Source organism: Xiphophorus hellerii, chromosome 4 (assembly GCF_003331165.1).
Source record: "Xiphophorus hellerii strain 12219 chromosome 4, Xiphophorus_hellerii-4.1, whole genome shotgun sequence".
Taxonomy (NCBI): domain Eukaryota; kingdom Metazoa; phylum Chordata; class Actinopteri; order Cyprinodontiformes; family Poeciliidae; genus Xiphophorus; species Xiphophorus hellerii.
In genome coordinates this window covers 33,938,311-33,948,928 of record NC_045675.1, presented here as the reverse complement: position 1 = coordinate 33,948,928, position 10,618 = coordinate 33,938,311, and the positions used below count along the sequence as shown (strand labels likewise).

At 40.4% G+C, this 10,618-nt stretch overlaps 1 protein-coding gene across 3 annotated transcripts; it reads left to right on the top strand.

Annotated features, from left to right (window-relative positions):
- Nucleotides 1-2,790: 2,790 nt before the first annotated feature.
- On the top strand, nt 2,791-8,369 carry znf414 (zinc finger protein 414). 3 transcript variants are annotated; one of them, XM_032561481.1, is made up of 6 exons: nt 2,791-3,044; nt 3,975-3,996; nt 4,122-4,238; nt 5,521-5,626; nt 5,696-6,159; nt 7,781-8,369. In XM_032561481.1, the coding sequence occupies exons 3-6, from the start codon at nt 4,205-4,207 to the stop codon at nt 7,948-7,950; spliced, it is 774 nt and encodes a 257-aa protein (XP_032417372.1). In that variant the 5' UTR covers nt 2,791-3,044; nt 3,975-3,996; nt 4,122-4,204; the 3' UTR covers nt 7,951-8,369. The 3 variants fall into 3 exon arrangements, with proteins under 3 accessions (XP_032417372.1, XP_032417371.1, XP_032417373.1); XM_032561482.1 differs by lacking the exon at nt 2,791-3,044 and adding an exon at nt 3,409-3,876; XM_032561480.1 differs by lacking the exon at nt 3,975-3,996.
- The last annotated feature ends 2,249 nt before the right edge of the window (nt 8,370-10,618 follow it).

Genomic DNA, 10,618 nt, shown 5'->3' with positions numbered 1-10,618 from the left:
TTGAGGCTTCATGTGCACACGAAACCACCTACTGGCCAGGTGTATAATCACAGCCAGCTGTATCTTAACACGTGTGATGCATTGAATTTTTGTCTATTATGGCTCTTGAGAATGACTTCACAAAAGGTGTAGGACGAAATCATTTGTCTACATAAATTATGTATACACATATGTGTATAATAAAATATTGTTTGAATGTATTCTCTGTGTGTAATTATTCCCAAAATAGTAGTGTCATGTGATATGGCATGTTGTGTAATAAAGTTTTTCTGTGACTCTAGAAAAATGGCATGGGCTTAATCAGGCAGAGGACAGTGAAAGTGCTTGTGGAACTAGGGAGGGGGTAGTGAATAGGCTAATGCTTGTGTAACTTGGATGATTTTATGCATTTTTATTAAGAAACAACAATTTCTCCACAGTTTTTGGTTTCAAACGAGTTCTCTTTTTTGACACTACATGGATGATGTGTTATTATTGTACCCCAACTCCTTGGAGCACAATAAACACCTCACCTTTACAGAAAATAAGAAACAGTGAAAAATACAGTTCCTCATAAGCAAATATAATGCATCTGCAAATGTTCAGTTCACCTTACCTTGTTAGGGCTTATCAAATCGAAATGTTCCCACATAGGGGAAATCCTCCTCTTTCTCGCCGGCTCCATCCTACTCCTATCCTGTCCTCGCGCTCCTAAATCTCCTTTCTATCTATCTCTCTCCTAAACTCTCCAAAGACCAAACTAACTGTCTCAAACTAAATAACCACTATCCAAACTCTGCCATCCAAACTATCAAAACTCTTTCCACTCTCTCAACTGACCGCAACTTGCTTTAGAAGCCTGTGGGGTTTCTAAAGCTGTCAAACCCCGCGCCAACATCTGAGCCACTTCCCGAAGCAGTCACGTGGTACAGTCGGGCAGCGAGGCTTCGGACGTCATCGTTTTCGGCTCCTCCCCTAAATGAAGCAAGCCTCGATACGCGCTTTACGGAAACGCCCCCTCCATTACTCGACACACGCCTCGAAGCCTCGGCACATCACGTAACATCACTACCTTGTTCCTCGTCAACGTCAATGTCTAGTCTAGTCGTCGTCAGTGTTTCCATGTGCCTGCTGTTCGTTGTTTGGACTGTGTCTTCGACATTAAATATCTGTATTCATCATACCTGGGTCCGCTGCGTCTGCCTCACCATCCCTCACCTCACCACTTCATGACAGATAGTATAAGAAGGGACAGAGAAGAGGGAAGTGGAGGAGGGTGTGGGATTTTTGTAAAGCAGAGAATACAATATGAGATTTTAGGGAAAGTAGAACTGGAATATATTGTAGTTGAACTATGACGAGTAAAAGGAAAATCTAAGATAATTAATTTTTATAATCCATGTAAATTAATGACATTTGAAAAGATGGAGGAATTGATGGGATATTTGAAAGGGAAAGCTACATGGTGTGGGGATTTGAATGCAAGTAGTACACTATTGGGTAAATGTAATGGTTAAGATGGACAAGTTATAGAAGAATTAATGGAAATGAAAAATCTTGTACTTCATGTATTAATGATGAGAGTGGAACAAGAATTAATACAAGAACATGAGTTAGTAATTGATTTAACAATTGTTTCAAATTTTCTAGCTGTTGTTTGTGAGTGGTTCATTAATAGAAATTCAATAGTGATCATTACAACAAGAGTAGGATTAACTTAGGAGAAATAGATATGACAATGAATATAAATGATGTAAATTTTGAAATTTGTAAAGTAATAGTGGAAGCAGCTAAACATTCAATAAAGAAAGAAGATGTAAAAATGATAAGAAAATGGTACCATGGTGGACGAACAAATGTAAAGAAGCAGTAAAGTTAAGAAATAAAGCATTTAAAGTACTAAAAGGTAATTCAATTTATAAGAATTTAATGGATTATAAAATAAATCATGCAATAGTAAGGAGAACTATTAAGAATGCAAAAAGAGAATACTGGAGGTTTTTTTTGTTGTACATTAGGGAGAGAAACAAAAATTGAAAGAAATTGGAAAATAATTAAAATAATGAATTAGTTGCTAGTGGCTCCAAATTTGAGTCCCACAGCACTTCTACCAACGAGATCAATCTAGGCACATGCTATATAATAACCAATATAGGCATATTGCATATCCATGTAAATGGGCAAAAGCTAATCAAAATGATAACAATATCATATTGATATATAGAGAGACTCAGACTCTCCCATCATCAATACAAGATCTTGGTGAAAGATTAATGCAACACTGGATGGAAATAAATCTTGTGACACTGCAGAAGCTTATTGAAACAATGCCACAGCGAATGCGGGCTGTAATCAAAGCTAAAGGCGGTCCAACAAAATATTAGAGAGTGTGACCATTTTTTGGTGGCGACTTTTTTTTTTGGCCAGGCAGTGTATATTTCTATATATGTACAGTATATAGATATACAGATATACAGAGATACAGACAGACAGACAGACAGGGATGGATGGATGGATGGATGGATGGATTTAAGTATACGTATAGATCAGTGGGGCATCCTGCATGTTCAGTTCTCCCCCTGGTGGTAGTAACAACCTCCTCAGCATGTCAGTGTTGTTAGGGCTTCTAATGAGCCATCATTGGATGCAGGGGCTACTAAAGCTACTGAACTAAAACATTCAGGATGCAGGGTGGCCCTCCAGGACTTTGGGCACCACTGATATAGTATGAACTAAATCCTTATGAATTACACTCCATAGCAGTAGGTGGCGGTAATGGTACTAAATGTTTTTTGCCAACCGCCAATAAAAATAAATAAAGAAGAAGAAGAAGAAGCTGCAGCAGAAGAAGCTGTTTAACCATTTGTTGGGAAACATAGGGTTTATAGAACTTAATATTTTCTGTTCTGGGACTGAAAACTCGGAGTTTATCCCAGATCCGCGATCTTCCTGTGGCTTTCACCCCATCGTCTTTTTCTCGTTTTTCCTTCCAACTTCTTTTGTTGTCTCTGAAATTATGTCTCCAGGCGAAACTGTTTTGCAGTCCTCTAAGAATGAAGACGGAGGTTTGTTATTTCACTTTACTCCAGACGGTTTTACTGTTCTGTTTTTGCTGCCTTCGGCCTAAACTTTGCTGTGCTTCAGTCGTTAGCAACGCAGCTAACTGACTAGCACAGAAACATGGGGAAATAAGTATTTGATACACCGAAGATTGATTAAGTTTCCTCTTGTAGGTGTGCAATGTTTTATCGCTTTCACCTCAACTTTAAGAGACGGTATCTAAAAAATGGCATTGTATGATTTTTAGATAATGTTTTTACATAATAATAAGTATTTGATCATCAAACAACCAGCAGGAGTTAACCTTCCTACCCTCCACTCATTACCTGGATTAATTAAACCTGTTTGAACTCGTTACCTGTATAAAAGACACATGTTACTAAGGTAACCATAACTCACTACTCCATCATGGGTTAAAATCCTACAGTGTATTAAAGGTTCCCAGCTCGTGTCCAGCCCCATCTGAATTGAGATGACCATCTGGACAGACCAGATTAGGCTTGGAAAGGTCATGAGGTCAGATGAGACCAAAACAGAACTTTCTGGAATGAAGTCCACTCACTGTGTTTGGAGGAGGAATAAGCATCCCAACTGTGAAGCAAGGGGGTGGAAGCATCATGCTTAGGGGCTGACTGTCTGTAAAGCAGGCAGGATGGCTGCAGTGTACTGAGGAGAGGCTGGACGGGTCATCAGTTCAGAAACAGAACATTTGGAGGGAACTAGCAACAGGCCCTGAAACCTGAGCAATCTGAAGATCAGTATGCAGGAGTGGACCAGAACCACAGGAGACATCTGACCTCTGACCTGGAAACAAAAGGTTCTGGAGCAAATACTAAGGTCCATTTTTCTATTGCAGTAAATACATATTTCTTGCGATAAAATGCAAATTATTTAAAAATCCTACACTGATTTTTTAAAATTTATTTTTTTTGTAGATCCTGTCTCTTCAATGTTGAGGTGAAAATCAGACCTTTCATCTGTGGAAGTGGCTGTTCAGATACTTATTTTCCGACTGTATTGAGTTGAACTGTGCCAAACAGTCAGCTCACTTCACTACCTGTCTATTCTATTCTATTTGTCAGCGTTGGGAACCAGAAGACTTCTGTGTCCGATTCACGGCTGTAAGCGTGTTTACAAGGAGCAGAGCGCTCTGGAGAGTCACATCATGGACCATGAGAGCCCGGCTCAGTCCCTGCCTGGTGAGCCCACGGTCTGACTACCTCAGTTTCTTCTTCTTTTTCCAACAACTTAATTTGTTGTTAAACAATACAATTGCAAGTTTAAACAAAGAGGAAATGAAATAAGTGAAAGGTTAAGGAAGAACAAATAAAAAAAATAAATTGTTCGTTCAGTATTCATAAGCATAGTGCTAGAGGTTTTCCATGAGTTTCAGGCCCTCTACCATCTTGAAGATATTCACAAGATTTTTTTTTTCATATGTTTCGACAAAAAGAAAGTGCACAGTTCTTTGTGGAAGGCAATAAAGTTTGATGAAGATTGAAGAAAACTATTCTTGTGTATAATAAACATTCCTAGAATGACAAAGGTGTTAATTATCAGGTCATGTAGTTTTTTTGATAAAGCCATATACATTTTCTATTTCCAAATTTGGAATCTGTATGTATTTAGATAACTAGTGATGGAAATCTTCCCAAGAGGCATTAGCAAACATACAATGATGAGCCCATTGTGGAGTGATTTCTGATGGGGTGCAGATGATTTCCTTACAACTCTTCTCATTATGTTTCATTATGTTTTTCTGATAGATCATGTATTTTGAGGTTCCAGCATCTCTCCAACTCTGTTACATTTTCATTTTGTTCTTTATTTTCTTTGGTCAGTTGAGGTATTATTTTTCTCTTACAGTAGCTTTGCACTTTGTGATATTAGATGTATCATTTTCCGCTAGCTTAGCAATGCTAGCTACCATTGTGGATGTTTTTGTCAACTCCTCCTCAAAATAGTCAATTCTTGCGGTCAGTTATTCAGTTGCTTCAACCAGGGTCTCATTTGACTTGTCCTGGGTTGTTTTCATGTTAATAGGTGGAGTTGATGGTTTGATTGGAGTAACGGGGATTTCTCCTCTAACCAGAGGGATTAGAAGTCTCCATTGATGCATAATCATGGTCACCCAAACTAGCTTGATTTGAGGTTAGCTTAGCACCAGCTTTTCTGCTCACCATGTCTTGCTTCTCCTAGTCTAAGTAACTCTGGAGTAACTACTAATTTTTTTTTTTTTTTTTGCACAAAGTGGAGGAACTCTCTTGAAGACACTCACCTTCCATTAGTCTAATGTATTATTATTATTGGTATTATGTGCAAAATCTGGGGCAGTAGGGTGCAAGCTCATAAGAAGGCGTCTACTTGCTCAGCCATTTTGCGGTTCCTCTCTCCTGTGGTTCTGAGTTGACCCAGGAAGTGTTCTCTGAGTTGACCCAGGAAGTGTTCTCTGAGTGGCTGAAGGCTGTTTCCTCCCTCAAGGTAAGAAGCTGCTGTGCTCCTCCAGCGGCTGTAGTGCCTCCTTCCCCAGCATGCAGAAACTGATGGAACACACCAGGCATCACTACAAGCCTAACATCTACTTCCAGTGAGTTGAGTCTAACAGCTGACGTGTGTGTGTGTGTTGAAAATGACAGAGTGTTTTCTGTGTGCAAAGGTGTGAGAGCTGCCGCACCAAGCTGCGCTCCTACCGGGGCCTCCTGGCCCACCTGCACACCTGCTCCAAGGTGCCGAGGGCCAAACCAAAGGCTGCGGAGCCGGTGGCCCCCCTGCTGGCTGCTGTGGCTGCCTCCAACCCGGTCCCCACGACCTCTGAGCTGGCCCCCCCACAGCTGGAGTCGGTGTCTCCACAGCAGGCTCCCATCCAGACCACATCAGTCCCCTCTGCTGTCCCTGTGCCGGACTCTGCTGACCCTCCTGTGCTTGGGCCCCCCATGTTGACTCTCCAGGAAGTCCCCCTTCCCCAGCGCGTTGAAGCCCCCCCACAGAGCCCTCTCAGGGATTCAGCCACTAAGCTGCCGGCCAGCTTCAGGCCCATAGCTCCCAAAGCGGCTGCAGACCTGGCTGCTCCAGGATCAGCTACTCACCCTGCCTCCGCTGCTGTCTGGAGGAAGAATCAAGGTGAGCCTGTCTCCATGGTAACAAACACAAAGCTACTGTGCTCAAAACACATGTTCTGTTTTGAGTGTCTAAAATAATTTTCTCTTCATTTTCCGTCTTAGATTAGTGCTGAAAGTTTTCAATAGTTCTCCAGTCATATGTCCAACAGTTAACTCCAACATTATTCACACCCTGGCAGATTAATGAGACCAGCAGGTTTCTTTTGACTGGAAATAATCTGAATGTTTTGGTCTCACCAAGCCAGAGAGCTGAGCATTAGGGTGGTGGCCCAGAGGTGCTTCAAACTCATCTCCAAACATCATTTATCTAAACACCAGGAACTGGCAAAAATCTGCTCCGCTATTAGAACAAGGTGTGATGGCAGAAATGCAAAGAATGATTTTTTAAAACTGAATAAATAACTTTTAATATGCATAAAAAATGTACTAATGTAAAAAAATACTTTGAATAATTATTGTTCCCCTCACATTGTTATATTTTCAGAGATGCCTCTTATTAGCTACAAACTTCTTGGTTGAATGAAAATAACTTCTTTCCACTTCTCCCATGGGTGTGAATAATTAGGGCCTTAAAAGGAACCTATTGTACAAAATTCTCCTTCTGCATGTTTTTTGTCTCCATCTGTATTTGTACTGTCTAGAAACAGTCCAAGCGTAAAAAAACACCCAGCCGTGTTGTGGGTGTAAGTTAATGTTTTTTGGTGGCTGGAAAACAAGCTGTTTCAAAATCATCCCAATTATTAAGTCACTGCCCTGTTACCTGGCAACCCCAGCAGAGCCCAGGCCCTCAGCAAACCAAGCGGAGCCCTGCTCACTTCATTATTGGAAGACAAGCATGTTGACTCAGCTGGTTTTACTGCTGTACAGTGGCTCCTGGAAAAGAGGTGTTTTGTTGTTGACAACAGTGAAAGTGTTCTCCCAATCATGAAGAACAGATCTACATGGCTTCATTTTATTTTTAAAATGTGTTTATATCAACATTTTTTAATGTTGGATTAGGAAACATTGATGCAAATGGCAAGAGTCAAAAATAATCTTCTCCGTTTTGCAAAAACTTTTACACTCTCTTGATCTGATTTCTGTTGTTCTGAAAGAGAATGCCTTAAAGGGGAGATGGAAAAAGTGAATGCTCCCATCCTGTTGGGTCTGTTGACAGTGTTCAGCCACATTGCCAAAGAAAACTAGTTTGCTCAAATCACTTCACAACTTACTTTTTTGAAAACTAACTGCCAACTGTCAGTCCGACAGTCCACAGCAGGACTGAAGGAAGGTTCTGTCCCACCATTTGTTACAAAGCTGCAGGTGGAACATGACACACCATCCAGAAACCACTGCTGCGTGCTTGATAGTAGTGCAGGAGGCTAGGCAATCTATTTTTATGTGTATAAAGTGTAAAGATGTAGGGGGCGTGGCCAGCAGCAGCTTATTTAAAGTGACAGCTCACTAAAACGGCTCATTCTGAAAGCTCAGAATAGGCAAAACTCAGCAGACTGAAATCTCATTATCTGAGAATGGTTTTGTACACAAACTGTAATGAACATGTCTTGTAGAGTATAGATCTATCCTAATCTGTTCAAGGAAGAATTATAGGTCACCTTTAACTGTTTGTCCTTTTGCCTCAGCTGTGTCGAGCCACAGACGTGTCCTTTGGGAGCACACCAGGGGGCGCTACACCTGTGTCCAGTGTGGTCACACCGTAACCAACCGCAAGGAAATGACTCAACATATCAACAGTCAGCACCATGGCAACAAGTCTGGAGAAGAAGCAGGAAATTCTGTCCCCAAGTCTTAGCTCAGGTTTTCATCAGTTCTACAGCTGGGTGAGGAGAGGCGGGACTAATCCAGACAAAAACCTAAACATCTGCCTGATCACCGTTCACATGGCTACGCTGACATCAGTCAGTGAATATTGACTAAATGTAATTCTTACTGCTTGAACTCCAAAAATGTACATTTAAGCAAACTGATATTTAGCATTAGAACTGGTTCAATGTTAGTAATTGACTAATACATAATGCAACAACATATTGTGATCATTATTCTCCTGGTAATAAATAACATGTCTTGGTTTGGCTCCTAACTTCTACTTTTGGCAGTGCATTGTCTGGTGAAAGGAAGGTGTAATATACCTTTAAGAACATCTGCATGAGACAAATGTTCTTATGTGAAAACATGTTTAAATACTGGCAGTAAAAACAGACTTAAAATCTGTTCCATGTTTATTATTCTTTGTCACTTTTCTTTCAAGTCATAATCAACATTGTGGTGTGTGAACCATGGCGGTACATTCTGGTGTGTACTGCTGGTACTCATGTCTGTCTCCCATCATGATGCTTTAACTATACAGATCCACATGTTGGAGCAGCTCTATTCTTTCCTCTGGTTCTGGATGCAGTTTAGCTTGAGGGGTTTTTTTTGTTTCCTTTGTATGTGTAAAAACAAGTTTATGTTTTTTTACAATAATTAGAAGCTTTTTAGCACCTGAAAAGCTTAAAACCTGAGCTCTAACCTAGAGATGCACTGATCTGATATTAATATCTGTCTGATATCTGTCCAATATCGAGAAAAATTCTAGATGGATCCTTGTGAACAGCTCAATGGTAGAACTTCAGCTTCAGTTAGTGACTTTGTTTTGCACAACTTAGCTTGCTTATGATGCTCTGTACCAGAGGTGGTTCTAGATTTTGTTCCCATCATTTTGACTGACAGAGTCAAAAAGAGAATCCATCATATTCTGTTTTGTCAAATTCTAATTGATGTTGACATAGGCTCTTTAGCCACAATTTCTATGCAGTTTAGTTAATATTCAACCAGCTGAACCGTGAATGCAGATCCCATCACACATGAAGCAGATTAACACATATTTTTCTCCTCAGTGACAAAATACACTGACTGTGGTTCCATTAACTTATAAATGAAATTAAATGAATCCATTTAAATTATGAGCACTTCACCTGCTGTGGTCTGAACACACAGCCTCACAGCTTCCTCCTGGTTTGCATCTGGAGGAGAAATCTGCTCTAGTTTTCATGTGAATTTATTTAGCTCCACATTATTTTGTCTAAAAACTCCCTTCAGTTGAACGGTGTCTGAGCAGTTGAATTGCATTTGTTGTAATGGCATGGCTTCATATCACTCAAGCACCTTTGAAAATATTAATGGAAGCTTAAAGGTCAAAACGTCAACCAGCTTCTCACCCCCGTATTACCCCAACTGAACAAAATTGGTGTCAAACATTGTGATACATTTGTGCTGGTATGTGCAGTAAAACATTTCATTTGTGCTGCTATTGTTTCCAGAGGTCAACCACTCCGCACTCATTTTTACAAAATGAAACAAATTTGGTGTCGGATAACTCAGCTACGTTTGTGTAGCAAACGTTTCTGTTTGTGCTGCTTTTGATTTGAAGATATTGATGATCTCTGGAAACTTTTTTATAAATATCTTTAAAATGATAGTGGCACAAAGTCTTACTGCACAAACCAACACAAATGTTTGACACCAATTTTGTTAGATTTGGACAACTTCTCCCAGGTTTTGTTTGAGTGGCCTTAGTTAGGAGTTAATGTTGCCATGGTGAGCATTGCTCATGTCATTACTCGGCTTTAAAAATGTGATTTATTTGCGGTGTGGACACAGTGTTTTATGTGTATAAAGTGTGAGTGTAAACATTTTATACACATGTTTACACTCACACTTCAAATCTCCAAACAGAAAAAATAATTTCCAGATTTGACAAGTTGTTTTTTTCAGAAAAAGTTGCTAAAAATGCCTGGAAAGTCACTAAATATAGCAAAAAAGTTCAAGTTAGAAACGGTGCTTCTTTTATGGTGACCACAGCCCTGACACTCAGAGGGCCTTTCAGTGTCTCCTCACTCCGCCCACTTTGCTAGAATTTTTCAACATTTTTCTCAGGCGGGGCTAAGCTTCACACAGGACTTTAACTTTTTTTATAAAAGTAACATACTGCAGCTTTATTTATTTAAACTGCCACTTTGCTGTGACAGTATGGTATGAAACAATTTGTGGGAAAAAAAAAAAATCAAGTTCCTCTGCCTTCTCCCAATCAAGAGCCAAGAGGAGGGTCTTATTGCTGTCAATCACACTCATGTACAGGGCTCATCCCTCCTTCACCTCCTCTGCCCTCACACCTTTGCTCCCTGCTATGCTGCAGCTTCTCCCTGACAGCAGAGCCTGCCATGAAGGCTCAGGCTAGTTACCATGGCCACAGATGATGGCAGAGTAACAGTCTTCCTGTTTGGCAAGTTGTTTCTCGCCATTAGCACATTTAGCGGTGAGTATCTGTGATTGGCTGACAGCATTAAGACACTCCTGGCTCTGATTGGTTATTTTTGGTCAGGGCGCCATGGGAACGGTACAATTCTTAGCTCAGGCAGGAGGTGAAGGAGCTTGATCTTTCCACAGATTGTCTGCCTCATACCAAACTGTCATGACATGGT

Coding starts and splice junctions, on each gene's coding strand:
- znf414 (XM_032561480.1), top strand. CDS start 2,996: ATGTCTCCAGGCGAAACTGTTTTGCAGTCCTCTAAGAATGAAGACGGA. Junction 3,045..4,121: donor CTCTAAGAATGAAGACGGAG/GTTTGTTATTTC, acceptor TCTATTTGTCAG/CGTTGGGAACCAGAAGACTT. Junction 6,160..7,780: donor TGTCTGGAGGAAGAATCAAG/GTGAGCCTGTCT, acceptor CTTTTGCCTCAG/CTGTGTCGAGCCACAGACGT.